Source organism: Sinohyriopsis cumingii, chromosome 9, assembly GCF_028554795.1.
Source record: "Sinohyriopsis cumingii isolate HCF-2022 chromosome 9, ASM2855479v2, whole genome shotgun sequence".
NCBI lineage: Eukaryota > Metazoa > Mollusca > Bivalvia > Unionida > Unionidae > Sinohyriopsis > Sinohyriopsis cumingii.
The window spans coordinates 46,176,249-46,191,838 of NC_142969.1; the positions used below are offsets into that span (position 1 = coordinate 46,176,249).

General features: G+C 33.2%; 1 protein-coding gene across 3 annotated transcripts in view; it reads right to left on the reverse strand.

Annotated features, from left to right (window-relative positions):
• The window catches only part of LOC149791738 (deoxynucleoside triphosphate triphosphohydrolase SAMHD1-like), a 103,085-nt gene that overhangs the window by 13,580 nt on the left and 73,915 nt on the right, over window positions 1–15,590 (reverse strand). For all 3 annotated transcript variants that reach the window (XM_089970240.1, XM_089970237.1, XM_089970239.1), the window contains exons 7-12: window positions 12,559–12,615; window positions 11,449–11,628; window positions 7,490–7,581; window positions 6,477–6,524; window positions 2,638–2,911; window positions 705–803 (exon numbers count right to left, since the gene is read on the reverse strand). In XM_089970240.1, coding sequence (XP_089826366.1) covers window positions 705–803; window positions 2,638–2,911; window positions 6,477–6,524; window positions 7,490–7,581; window positions 11,449–11,628; window positions 12,559–12,615 — 750 coding nt within the window. The remainder of the gene's footprint in view (window positions 1–704; window positions 804–2,637; window positions 2,912–6,476; window positions 6,525–7,489; window positions 7,582–11,448; window positions 11,629–12,558; window positions 12,616–15,590) is intronic.

Consider the following 15,590-nt stretch of genomic DNA (forward strand, 5'->3'; position numbering starts at 1 on the left):
CCATATTAAATCCGGACGTAACGAAACGAGAGCAAGGATAATTTAAAGCGACCCAAGCTCCTCTGAACCCGCCATCCAAAAAACCTAAAATATCATAAAATCGATCAAAGATGGTAAAACAGTGTGCCAGTGCACATACTAAGATAGTCACGGTAATGGGCATCCTAGTGATAAACAAAATGGCAACTCGTTATATTTTGTAAAATACATGTTTCATGAGTGAGTATGGGTGAAAAGATCAGGCTGTTATATATCATAATGTTAACAGTGTTCTCAATTTAACTAATTGAATACCATGACACCAAACATTAAGCTGAAATGAATAAACACGTATGTCAGTCACCGGCGCACGTGTGCTTGTGTACTTTTGCTTCAAGTCTATATCAGTACAAAGTATTTGTTTTTTGTTCTTAACCTTGTGTACTATTTGGTAAACAAAAAGGAAGATTGTGTCACAAGTGAGAATAGATAATATACATGACGAATGCAGTAAGTGCTTCAGGATAGATACTATTACAAACCACGTCTAAATTCTTGCATTATGTGCCCCTAAAAAAACAGCCGTTATCTCATGCCACACTGCGCTAGTGTATTATGGGATATATGTACTAATTATGATCTATTTAGTATGAAAAACAAGTCACGGCTTCTACAAGACTAACGAGCTGGTTATCTCCATCTTGTTGTATCAAATATCGACTTACCACATTTTGGACATATTTGATGTAGTTCGCATCTTTCTCTTGTAGCTTCTGTGTACATTTTTTAAGCTCCTCTTGTGCGTCTGTAAGCGTTGTGCCTGGCTATAATTATAAAGAACGTAAGCCAGTAACTCCACGTTTTTTCAAAATCACGGTTAATACTAGTAATTGTTTCATTTAAAATCTATATATCGCTAGATCGATCCGTCTGTCTGTATGTCTGTCAACCTCTATCACTCTGTCTGTCTGTCTGTGTATTTTTATGTCTGTCTCTGTCTGTGTCTCTCACTCTCTCTATATATGACTTGATTTACTGCAATATATATATATATATATATATATATATATATATATATATATATATATATATATATATATATATATATATATTCAAATAGAAACTAACCGTCCTCCATAATTGCACCAAAGTGTTATAACGATATTATGGGTCAGGGAAAACTGTACATTTGCAAGAGAAAGGTAGAAATAACATTACAAGGTTAAACCAGCACGAGCGCTTTCAAAATATTTTTTTTCTCTAGGGCATAGAGGTCGATTACAGAAAGGATACAAGAACAAAGCACAAAAAGAAGGCAAAAAATAAAACTGTCAAGAATCTAAATGAAGTTTGACTAAAGATATTACTGATGTGTTATGTTCTTATCACTTTTGAGCAATCGACCTTTGTTGCTACAATATAGTTCGCGTGTGTGTGTCTGTGATTTGGATTTTTAATGTAGCTTTAACAATGGTTTCATTCGTATCGCTACGATGTCTGGAATGTGACAGTTTTTAGCGATCTCTAGCACTGTGGCATTATGCCGCAGACATGTACCATGATGTACCAGCCAGTCACATTATCTTCCTGACACCAGGACGACTAGTCCTCACACTAACCTCTTAATGATGAGCGTCTAGCGAGGCAGCTGCTAGTACCAGGTATATAAGTCTTTGGTATGGCTTGGTCGATGTTCGAACCTGCGACCTGCCGCATCCAAGTCGGCCTCTCTAACCTCTAGGCCACCGGATCGGTCAATAAAGATTGTAACATGTGGTCACCGTGCAAAGTATATAAAATGAAGGATGCAGATTTGGAATCCTGAGTTGTTTTTGTTGTTGTAGCGTTTAACGCCATTTTTCAGCACAAGATAGGCTATACATGGCGGACAGTATAAATGATGGATGAAGAACCTGGAAAAACCTCGGAAAGAACCACCGACTCCATGTAAAATCCATGAAAATCGTATGGACAAAACTTACGGTTTCTCTGAATGGACATGATACGTAGTAGGTGATCAACAATTTATAATCGTGTCGAAAACATACAACTAACAAGGAAGTTTTTTTATCGACTACTGATCGATTGATTTAATTAATTGATTGATCAATGTATTGATCGGTCGATCGATCGATCGAGTGATTTATTATTACTTTGATCATATTAATTTTTTTAAATAATTTTTTAGTTGTGTAGCTCAGATTTAATTGGTATATGCTTCAACGTAAAAAGGAACAAAAACCGTTTCTATCCAAATTTCGAGGCCGTGGAAGTTAAGTATACTACCCTGTCACACGCCACGACGAGCGACATGGATTGGATTTGGCAGGATTCGAACTCGCACCCAGCTGATTGTGAGTTTTATAAACTAATGCATGAGCCATAGCGGGATCTGAGTTTGAGAAAAATGGAACAAGCTAAGTGCCAAATGTAGAATATGTGTGGTGTTTCTCTAGGTGTGATATAATCATAAGTGGTAGGTAGAAGTTTCAATTTATAGCTAGTATTTTGGGAGCGATACAGCTGCAATTGTATATCTGAGAATAAAATACAAATTTAAAAGTCATCTTTTCGTTTTACATTTTTATCACGACCACAATACATTGAAGAAAAATAATGAAAATAATTTATTTGCATAGATTTTAATGGTAAACCTACCTTAAGATGCATCTCACAATGCATTTTGTAGAAGTCTCTTGTATCGATTCGTTTCAACGTTTCGATCGCATTTGCGATAGGTCGTCCGGGTGCGAAGCTATTAGCCTCACTGATGTAGCGGACGCGAGATATGATTTCATCTGTAAGTCTGACAAATTTGTTCATGTTTCCTTCATCATCATTACAATCAATATATCGATCAAGATCTTCATCAGACTCCGGTATTTTGGTTGTTTTCTCTATAGGGAACAACTCAAAACTGAACACTTTGGATCTGAAAGATTATACAGTCTATGGTATGCATACGTGCACATACTTTTTGTACGACGAATTGAATGTTTGCCTATATAAATATATATATATATATATATATATATATATATATATATATATATATATATATATATATATATATTATAGATTGTATTCTTTATTATGCAGAAAGCTGAGAATATACATCCTCATCCTCATATTATTCTTACTTAATGTTTCAAAAATAACTTTATAAATAAAATAAATCATTCCATTGTTTACTTTGTTCTCATTGCGCCAAAACTCAGCACTATGAGAAGAAAAAAAAATTCATGAATGATCACTTCCATTAGAAAACAGCAATTTAGTACTTGTACAAATGCGCACGCTTCATACATTTATTAGCGTCAGTTTTGAAAATTAATTCTATTTTCTGCAGATCAAAGAGATATGTATACAACTGATGATTAAAAAAGTCTTTTGATTTCTTTAAATGAAAAATGAAAAAAAAAACAAACACCACTTCGTTTGTGTCCAATGCGTTTTCTATTTTTTTCATTACGTATTCTATTTCATTTGGGTTCCACTGTTTATCGCGTATTTTAGTCATATATGTTTTAATTTGTATTTATGTTTTTATTTATTTACTTTTTTGTTTACGTTCAAAAAGAAAAAGAATGATATAGTGAGTAACATTTGAACACAATTATGTGTTGTGATGGTGCTCAGGTCTCGATCTAGTAATTTGTTTCTAAATAATGACGAGACCAGAGCTTTCATATTGTATGATAAATATGTATATTTACATATATTTTCTTTCTCGCGCCTCTGTTTATTTAATTATTTGCCCCGTCCATTCCCCCATAAAAATGGTATGCTGTGAGAGGTGTTATAAGTCACTCAACAAGGGTACACAACTCTGGCAAAGACGGAATTGTCAGTGACGATAGCAGTTATATTCTCGTCCAGCGGTAATAAACTACCGAATCTAATAAGAACCTAATATGAAAGGCGAAAATTAAATTTAAAACGAAATATTTAGTCCACCAACCCCATCTAGTGTTGTTTTCAAATTAGAAATCATCTTACAAAACTACTGAACAAAAGGCACCAGAAAACATATACAATTTAAAAAAGAAAACAACCATAATCTAGTATCGAAAATTTAATCTTTCATGAAACAATTTAAATCTATCTACGGATTATTTTTCCCGTGTCACATGAATGCCTTTATACCCTCCAGAAAGTTTGTCCAGATAAAGTAAATACTCTCAAATAAAGGCCCAATGACCTAAATTACTAGCAATAACTATTTAAACTGTGAATATGCCAAGAAGCAGTTTTAACGCACCTGCTGAGCAAGCAAAGTAAGCGGAAGGCTCACTCGCTATTGTTGCTCTCGATTGATATACGTTCAAAACAGTAAAGTATTTTTAATATTCGATAACATTATTAATTTGTGCTATTACGTTTGATCACTGTATTTTTTATTTGTTCCAGATTGTTTGCGTCAATCTAAGATGTTGAGTTTTTGTAAAGACATATATCTTGAAGTTATCAAGATGGCACTCAAATGAATCCTGTAGGTGGTAATCCCAGTCTGATAGATAAAACAGAGTAAACTATCTAATTAAGTTTCTTGTAGAGTAATCTTCTTTCAGGTATGTATGTAATTTGTCTAACTGTAGAATTTATATCTTTTCGCATGTCTTCAATATACACGTATTCCATTTACGGTATCGAGCATCTTATTTAGCTGACGTAGGAGTTGATTATGCATGCATTATGTATTTTACATCCAATATATCCAGCGTCCCAACATTTAAATATTTACAGGTTAGGTCTTGCATGTTTCGTTGCTATATTAATTTTTGATTCCATTTTGTATTCTTTAATTTCATATAAGTAAGGTTATTCGTTTAATATATATTTATCTGTTGTTGTTAATATCTTACTACCATCTTGACCCCTAAAGAATTTGATTGTATCCATTTCTATAGTGAAATACTTCTCAGAGAGTGACTTTATGCAAGAGTTTGGAAATCATAAATTGCGTGAGTGTGTGTATGTGTGTGATTTGGATTTTAGGGTAGCTTTAATAATTTTTCAGACAAATCGCCGCGATGACGGCAGTGTGAGAGTTTATAGTGACGTATAGCACTATGGCATCATGCCGCAGACACGTAGCATGGAAATCCAAATTACACTGATAATTATTACGTCAACTAAAATAATGTTACTAAAAATACTTGGCCGAAAATTTTCAACCAATGGATTACAAAGTCCTCAATAAAGCTGATGAACATTTAAATGCACTAGTAGCTGATGACTGCAAACAATGTCTCAAATATAATTTGTCAGATAAATGACATAAATTTGTAATGAAACCTAATTTTGTTACTACTGTTATGTATATATAAAGTAATTCTTAGTTATTGTTTTTTAGCACATATCATTGTAATATGATATTGAATGTTGGACTTGAGCATGTCCAAAATTGAGTTCATTTCTGTTTGACCTAGATTGACATTTATTTTAATTCATCGTTAACAACTAATACAAAGCTAAATTATTATCTATGCATGTCTGTTTAAAATCAAAATTGTTATTAATAGAAGAAGTAAATATGTTTATTTGTGTCAAGTTCTTTTAGAATTTCCTAACTGAATTTTACAGGTTATAGTTTTTATTTTGTAAACATCAGGATCATTCTAGTAGGTTATTTTCCATTAGGCAATGGTAACTCTGAAACAATGCTAATTGTGACCTGAAGTCATGTATATAACTATATATATGGTGTAACTGAGAGGATTTATTCATTCGTGCACATCTAGCACTTTAAAGTTGTATTATGTTGTGCCTAGCTGAGATGAATTTTATTTCTTCAAATTATTGAGGGGCCCTGAGTGGCCGAATGGTCTAAAGCGCTCTCCGTTACGGATCACTGCCATCTCACCTCTGTTTGCGTGGGTTCGAGTCTAGGATTCGGCCAATGTGGGTATGTGAGAAAGCTTGCCAGTAGCTTCTCGTGGGTCGGTGGTTCTTCCCGGGTTTTTCCCGGAATCTTCCTCCACCATTATTACTAGCCGCCATGCATAGCCTATCGTGTGCTCAAATATGGCGTTAAACCCTACTATAACAACAACAAAAATCAAATTATTGAATTCAAGCGATTATGTTCTCTGGTGATTAATCCAAGAATAATCCGATAAATATCTTGGAGATATATATTCCCTGGAAGTTATGTTGTATTCAAACCTGGAATTATATTTATGTGATTCAACAAAAAGGTTTAATTCCTGTAGAAACAGAAATATATAGTTTCGCAAACATAACCGTTTTCTGTTTTATTTGTATGTCTTATCTATGTTTTGTATTGGCATTTGAAAAAGACTCATTAAAGAGTCGAAAGCGCTCAGGCTATTTAAACACTAGTTTCGCACTGTTCGTTGTCAGTTTATTGCATATATATATATATATATATATATATATATATATATATATATATATATATATATATATATATATATATTACTTGAAACGTTTTTAATTGTACGCAATCTTTAAAGAAAATTCTTTCTCGTTACCCTTCCGTCTTTGAATCTGAGTCTGAGTCATGGAAAATATCCTTAATCCTGTAAATATAATTGTAACAAAAATGTCAGTGCATGCATAAAAAGAAAAAAAAATTAAAGAACTATTAAATAGATTTGTGAACGTTATCAAATCATTAAACATAAAAGAACTGGTCATTTGTACGCAGGAGAGAGCGTTGTGAATAGCTGGTTCGTATTATTCGATCTTGCATGATAGGTGAAAGGAAATTGCCTGAAATCATTCGATAGTGGACAAAATGAATCTATTTAAGACTAGACAGGCTACCCTAACGGCTTAAATGAACCCTTCAGATTATTGTAGAAAGACAAAATGCAATGATACATAGATATTCAGAGTTATATTGTCTGCTAAGATGAAACAAAAATCAATCAGCCCACTGTGGTTGAAATAATTTTCAACAGTTCGATTCACAAGAAAGTCAAACATTTGCAAACCTCCATTTAACACTTTACACATAACAAGGTATTAACAATAATGTTCCATATATATATATATATATATATATATATATATATATATATATATATATATATAACATTCTTTTATTCTCAAACAAATTATTTTATCCAAAAGGGATTAAAGAGATGTATAAATCACAAAGTGTATCAAATACATGCTATGTCAACTACCTGATGTGAACTTTGGTAAATATAAGTGCTACTGTTCTCTTGCCCAATGTGATGAATCTAGTGTAAATCAAATTAGAATATCTGATCTTGTACATCAGCTTGAGAATATGTCTTATATACCAATCAGCGCAGCACTAATAAATGCAAAAAATAGTAATAAAAACGAGCGTTAGTATCGGGTAGATGATCTGGTTTCGAATAGACTGAAGGAGGAAATTCTGGTATCACACTTTAAGCTGCTTATTTTCTACACTGGACAAACATGATATTGATATTTTGCATAACTAAGATGATTAATTGAATTTACAATAGTTAGAGTTACATATAAACACACTATATTGTTGTTTACTTACATCAGGTTCATACCGACTCCCACTCGATGCCGATAAATATATCGATAGAGTGTGTAACGTGTTTGAAACATGTTGTAGAACATCAAGGCATCCTGCAACATGGAATAATGAGATCACGATTTCTTTATTAATGAGCTCAAGCTATGGCATGAACATGTATACAATATCTAAGGTAATGGTACACGTTCTTAATTCCATTATTAAAAAAGTCGTCAGGCCAACAATTCCTCTAACGAATATAATTAGTATAACATGAAGAACATTATTTTGAAATATTATTTAACTTTAAAATTAATTGTTCAAATAAATGAAGCGTTAACATCACAAAATAATTATAAAATTGCGCAAATATTTAATAGTACCTGCAGATACTTAAAACGTTACAAGGTTGTCCATGCCGAACAAGTTTTGCTTGTGGATTTTCCATTACATCTTAAGGCAAATATTGACACTGTTACAATGTAAATATGCAAATACGTTAAAATGTTTCACCTGAAAACAAAAGTGGAGCCAAAGTATGAGGTAGAAAAGCTGGAAAAGGAAATGAACAGCGATACGGTTCAATCAATGTAAGACCGAAGACAGACTGAACGAGAATAATTGTGGAAACTATTAAAGAAGAAAATACACAAAGGGATAAATGTAGTATAATTTGTGACTTAGTTGAGTCATGACACTTTGAGACAACTAAATGATTCGACATCAGACAGAAAACAACTTATATTATCAGTTGACAGCTCCAGTTATTGAATATATTTAATATATGTTGAAAAATGGAAGTAAAAAGTAAAAGTTATTATACAGTAAAATTATTAAACACGATAAGGTACTAACTTCCGCAACCAGGGCTTTAACGAACAGGACACCAATCACGATAATTTAATTTGATAGGTAATCTAAGACGAAACAGGAGATATATTGCTGATAAGCTAACAGACCTAAGGAAGTAAGTGAGAAGCTTAATAGAAGTTATACATTGAAATAATAAGCTTAGCTCTAAGTTGCATATATTTTACCATTTAACCTGTGCAAACGGATTGCCATACTACAAACTATGGACTACATGCTCTCCAAATCTATTTTACAGACCGATTGACACATACATGGTAATATATCGATTTCATTACACACATTAGATTCCGTTGTTGATCATTTTGATATTTTCGACGAAGTGAAAAATGTTATAATCGATTGCATCAAAGGCAGAAAAGAAATTAGGACTGCTTTAAATCTAGACTGATTTTACAGCCTCGAAATATGCATGCATACAATCCTACAAGATATGATTGCTGATAATAACAATAAAGATAGCATTTATAACGAGTGCTTGAAATATAAATAAATTTTCTTGTCATTCTGAGCAACAATTTCCATTTTCACAATTCACAATTCAAAAACAATTCTGATTTGTGAAGAGTTATGAGACAGAGGTCAAGACAAACATTTAATAAATCTGATGCATTTCATGGAGTTATGCAACCTTAAAATGTATTCATTTCCAGAAACTTGCAGCTGATCGTGAAAAGAAACTTTTGTATACGAAATGGGGTTCAATGCCAGAATTTTAGAGTGCATTATGAATATTTCATTGTACCGGATCAGTTAGATTTGTAAAACGTTGTTTCCTCTTTCTCTTACTTTTTGGGGTAAAGAATGCCAAAAAGCTGGAAAATGTAAATTTGTATGAAATATTACATTAAAAGGTTTGCATAACATTGACTATTCTTTGGAATAGAGAAAACGTTAGAATTTTTAAGAAGACAAACACGTTCAATATAGCATCTAAAACTGAGATCATATATACATATGGAAAATAACATTATTGTGTTCCGCCTTACTAAACATGATCCAAGAGAAGATCGTTCAACACGCTTGATGACAATTGAGCAGTTTGGAAATTTATTTACCATTAAAAAACATAGGTATAAGGTCGTAAGCAACGTCTATAACTGAAGGTGTTAAACATATTAGCTTATAATGTAAAGGAACCAATTATCTGTTCCAATTATTCAATCTCAATGATAAGGAGAACCTGACACAATTATTTCGAGAAAGCAGAATTTAACGAAAACAGGTTAACAATTTAAACTCAAAGATTAAGATAAACAAAGGTAACCTGAAGTGATTAGCGTTAACCAGTCTTCTGGTAAATAGATATATTATGAACATGTATTCAATGCCATTGCAATAAGTACTGGTGTTTTTGTTGGCTGAGTATCTTCAATAATTAGTTGGACTTACTTAGAGTTATTGAACATCGTTAACACAAAATAATAAACATGACAGCATATTGTAAATACCATACTCCTTAAAATAAACAATATACTTAGTATCTTAATTCTAAACTTTACTGTACTGCACACTCTCTGTAGTATTGTCTAAAAGTCTCAAATGGCAAATCTAATGTTGTCACAAATGTCTTAATTGTAAGAAAAGTTTAACAACGCATCATTTGGGGTAAAGGTTAAAGGGGATGCTTATAATGCATTTATACAGAACTTAAGTAGAATACGTATGAAAGACATCATCATTTTTTAATTTTAGGGACCATCTTTTAGATCCACATGGCAAAGACATTGCAAAGACTTTCAGAGCCCCATGACAAAAACATTGTAAAGACCTTTAGAGCCAAACGACAAAGACATTGTAAAGAATTTCATTGATTAGTGTTTGCAAGCATTAATAAGAAAGATAAAAATGAGCAAGTTATAATGAATCCTTAATCGATAATCTGAGACGCACCATTACAATCGCAAACAAAATCAGAAATTATTAAAGAATTAGTCATATAGTATGCATATCAGTCATCATGTAGATCAATACCTTCTATACATTGTTGAGACTTATTCAAGCAATGGATAATTAAATTCCTTTCATAATTGTCAATATGTAACTAATCCTCACTTTGTAATAAAGCAAACACCACAAATCTATTGCTTAAATTTCAATGTGCTTTAAAAAGCGTACATGCCAAGGCTAGAACTTACAATATAGATTTGTCTTTAATTTACAAGCACGATTGCTACAACACGCTTACTTTATTGAAAACCCACTGGCTTAAATGTCTCTAAGATGCAATAATGAGACTAATTCGAAAACAAGCATTGGAACTGCCACCACAACGGTACCTCTAAAACAAATAAAACTACTCGAAAATTTAAGTTTTATGAATCTGTCAAGATAACGGTATTGAATCAAACTAGAGGAACTGAATTACTTTCACACGCATAACAAAAGTATGACATATAAAGACACCGCACATGTATAAACGCGAGTGTAACACTTTATTGCAAATTAAGACATACATATTTATTCTATATTTATTTTCCTACTTTAATATTTTATTTAAGCCCTTTCTAACGTCCTTTCTTCTCTATTTTGCATACATTAATTCTCGGAATTCTCAGCTTTCTAGTCTATGTTATATAAGTTTTCTTCCGCTTATTATTGAAGTATTTTTCATTCCAAACTTAAATAAATTGCTTAATGTTTTACATAGTAGTGTATTTAAACGAACCATTGACAATGCTTTTTCTCATCTGATAGGATTGCATGGAGAATCCACGATGAACTCTTAATTTGTATGGAAAATACCTACAGCGCTTGTAACTTGTATTGCCAGACCTATCAACTTCCTCGGTCTTTTTATCTTTCTTGCTTCTATATCACACATCCGTGTTATTTAACACATTTTATAGCAATTTACAATTGAAAAAACATAGTTAAAATCCAATGTGTTCCTTGATCCTTTAATCATTGGAGAAGGAGGATGAATGATGGTACCCACATATTCATTTTGGCTTGAAAATTCGCATAGTTCTATCATGTAACCAAATGTCTTTCTTGTTAATTTTTCAAATTTATCTGTTGCGCATGGTTGAAAAATATTACACTGAGTTCGTAAGGTTCTGTACTTCCATTTGTCTATATGTTTTCAAATGAATTTTAATTTAACTTACCTTCTCTGGATATCCGATTTGATGTAGATCTGGTTCACCAGACTTTGACGTCAGAACAACCCTGGCCCCTAATATAGCCCTGTCAGTCAGGAAACGTTCATTCAGGCCACAGTGCATGGCATCTCTGCACAAATAGTCCCACTTGTCGACATCAACATAGGTTTCCAAGTTTTCTATAATCTAAAATTAAAGTCACAGCCACAGCTCGCAATAATATAGATTTTCATGCAATATTCAACGTTCGAGTTTGCATTATGTCAGCAATTATGTAACACACATCAACATTTTTGAAACGATATCACAACTGTCGCGTTCCCAGTTACCGTTCAAGCACTTAGATAGATAGATAGATAGATAGATAGATAGATAGATAGATGGATAGACAGACAGACAGACAGACAGATAGATAGATAGATAGATAGATAGATAGATAGATATACGAGGTTTAAAAATATATTGGACAACTTGCGCTATCATACGAACAGTAGTTTACATGCAAATGTACCATTTTTGTTTGGGTTGAATCACGGCGAGCGACAAATAAGTGGTGGCGTTTATTACCACAACAGCATTTTAGTTTGTGCCCAATGTTAAGAAAGGATGACGACCAAAGTCCAGGCACCTACTATAATATATATTCTACCCTCTTGACGTCCATGATATAAATTATTTTTTTCTAGTTCATAACAAAACGTTTAAAGTTTAAAAATGAACTGATATTAATATAGATTTCATATATACTAATCAAGAGGCGTTCGTTGTTCGTTAAAGAATGTTATTTAGCCAATCATCATAGAGGTGATTACATATAAATTTAAATAATGACCCCCAGACCTCACGAGAATTTTCATTGTTCACATCAACGAGAGGTCATACCTTTGCACAGTTACAAAATAATGTAGAAGCACCTTGCAATGATACCTTAGGAGATACATAGAACAACATTATCTACACTGTAGACGGTGAAATATTTCTGCTTTTTCAGCACAATTGTAATGTTTGCTGCTTTATAGATCACGTGCCATTCAAAGCCATTTACGGCATGTATGTTTTAAAACAAATCAATGCAGGATTCAGGATTATGACAATGTTGATCAGTTCATGAGTTACCTGAAACATGTATGCCTTCTTTTTCTCACCCTCGCACATTTCGGAGACCTTTTTTCCCTGCATAATAGCAAAATATATGCATACAAACACAAGCATATATGACCAAAGAAAATTGAACTCTCAGTAAAACCGTTCAAATGGTCAAATACAATGTTAAGAAGTATCACATACACACACACACACACACACACACACACACACACAAACACACACACACACACACACACACACACACACACACACATATATATACACACACATATATATATATATATATATATATATATATATATATATATATATATATATATATATATATATATATATATATATATATATGAGAGACAGACAGACAGACAGACAGAAAATATACACCGAATACCGGGGGGAATGTTATCACAGGATAATAAAGGAGAGTGTTTGATGATAATGACATATTTGAATACGAATAAATAGTTCAGTCATATACAGATTTATTAATTGCCATTATTAATAAATTCACATGGAAGAGAAACGAGCACCACAAACATGCCATAACGTCCATTTTTATTATTCCAAGAATAGGTTCAGCGTTTCTCGTATTCCTGTGTAAGGAAAATATCAGATTGGGTCTATAGGCCTGTTCGATAAAGGTTGTTATGTGTTTTTTCCCTTTGCTTATTAATTCCCTTAATTTATCTATGATTTACCGTTCTTTCCGGCGAGCAAATCTGTAAGGCAATGAGTTCAAAAAAAAAAAACTGCGAATGAACCTTTTGTGCTGAAAAATTGTAGCGTTAAGTGCCTCAGTATATATGTGTCCTTTTGTCAGGGAATAAAGCCAACGCCTTTAAAGAGAGAAAGGCGTGGCAGATTTAAATACGAGGACATGTACGACACAATGAAAATGGAGCGGTTCGAACATTGACAAATGTGTGACACCGTTTGGGAAGCAATCAACTGATCCGAAGCGACTTCGCGAGAATTGGACATTCAATGTTGATGATATAACACACGTTACTGAAAATGACTAATTAAATGTTGCTCAACAGCAGGCATACATTAGATTTGGAAAATATGAAGGCCAAAAAAGAGATAATGGCTGGCGTGTTCTATGAAGATCGTCACAGACATAATAAAAATCCAAAATCAAAACAGAAGGCTGATCCACTGAATTTTTAAGTGCAACGTTGTTCCTTCTCTCCCGACTTTGGTGAAAAACAAGAAACCTGACTATATCTGTTTATCTAAGGAACCGGTAACCTTCAAGAAACTGGCTGTACCTGCAGTGTAGGTTAAGAATGTTTAACATTTAGTTTCCTAAATGAAAATATTAAACAGAAAATAAACTTCTATATTATACACATTTTCGAAGATCAATTAAAGTAAAGCACGCTTTTATATTGGATCTAACGTACTCCAAAGCATGGTTGCAAGCATACAGAGGCAAGAGGAGATATCCCCGTCTCCCTCCTTGATTTCACCTCTAAACATGTTTTGACCTACATCCACGTAACCACTACATGCTTGGCCCGCTCGCCCACCCAACCATCACTAGTTCTGTGGGCGCCCTTGCTCCAAAAGATTTTAAGTGTAATTTGCAAATACTATTGCAGTTTGTTTACACGTTCATCCATATTTTAGTTCTTTGGGCCCATTTTCAGTTATGAGGCTTTATATGGGTGAAATGTTATACAAATTCCATATTCAGGTGACATTAGTATAATAAACATTCAGGCCCATAGAATAGATTTCATCATACTTATTGGTAATATACTTTCCTAAGTTAAGTGATGTAATTTATTGTTATTTGGAGTGATAAAATATGAGTTTGTTCCATCAGTATCAAAATGCTCTACAAATCCAAATAATACTGAGTCGCATCTGATCTCTGATCTGCATTCAATAAAAATATTTCTAATAAATTTCCGACAAAGAGAGGCGTGCAATCAGATAGCTGCACTACTGTATTCCTTGGCTGACATATCCTCCAAAAAGAATTGCTTATATGTATCAACGTGGGATCCTAGAAAGTGGAATAAAAAGAGATATGAAACTAAGCCCAAAATATCGCAGGATGTTACTTGTAAGAAATTGAGGTCAACTATCATGCAGCATTTTAAAAAGTACAGGTGACTATGTTAAGTTACCATGCCCAAAACATGAATCCCAACATTACATAATATTGACGACATGTAATAAGACAAGTCCAACTTGCAGAGTGTTGAATGTACTGAATATTTAAAGGACTACTTTGCATCTCTCCACTGTAAGAAGGACGACTGTGACATAACTGAATACCTTTCTAAGTACAGGAAAAAACAAAAACTGGTTGTCTGCATATATTGGCAAAATCGATATCTCCGAATTCGGAGGTTTTTTTAAATTGAAAACAGTTCTTTACCGGGTTGTACAATAAAGAAAGTCATGATATACACTCAGTTAAGCAGACAAAGTAAAGGATGGAGTAGAAGACACAAGTCAGCAGCAAAACAACTGTACTAAAAAAATCCAATGAAATCCACTCTCACATTACTTTAACAAAGAGTGCATTATGGGTGGATAATGCATATTCACATGCTGGTAGCTGTCTAAATGGCTTAATGACCTGCAGATATTGCTGGAGAACTCTTAGGGCTGTAAGAAGTGAATGTCCATTTAAATTTAGACATGTGATAGCAATAGAAGTAGCCAGAGACACATCTTTGAGCAGCAGGGAGGTTATACAGACCAGGTGGCACAGACCGAATTAACCCTCCCACCAAACATTTCTCCGTAGAAGCCTCAGATTTCAAAAATAAACCTTCCTGCGCAAATTAATCCGCAAAATTTCAACCCAAAGTGCATTTTTAGGCATAAAAAAAAGACAGCTTTTTTGGGGGGGGGTGTTGTAAAATTTATTTGTGATTGCAATGAAAGGTTGCAATTTTATGAGTAAATTTGATCAAGACCAACTCGATACCTACTACGCGGATCATGAAGATTAATCGTGACAAATCCGTGCGGTGTTGCCTGAGCGTGACTGAAGAAATTTTTAAACTTATTTATATCCA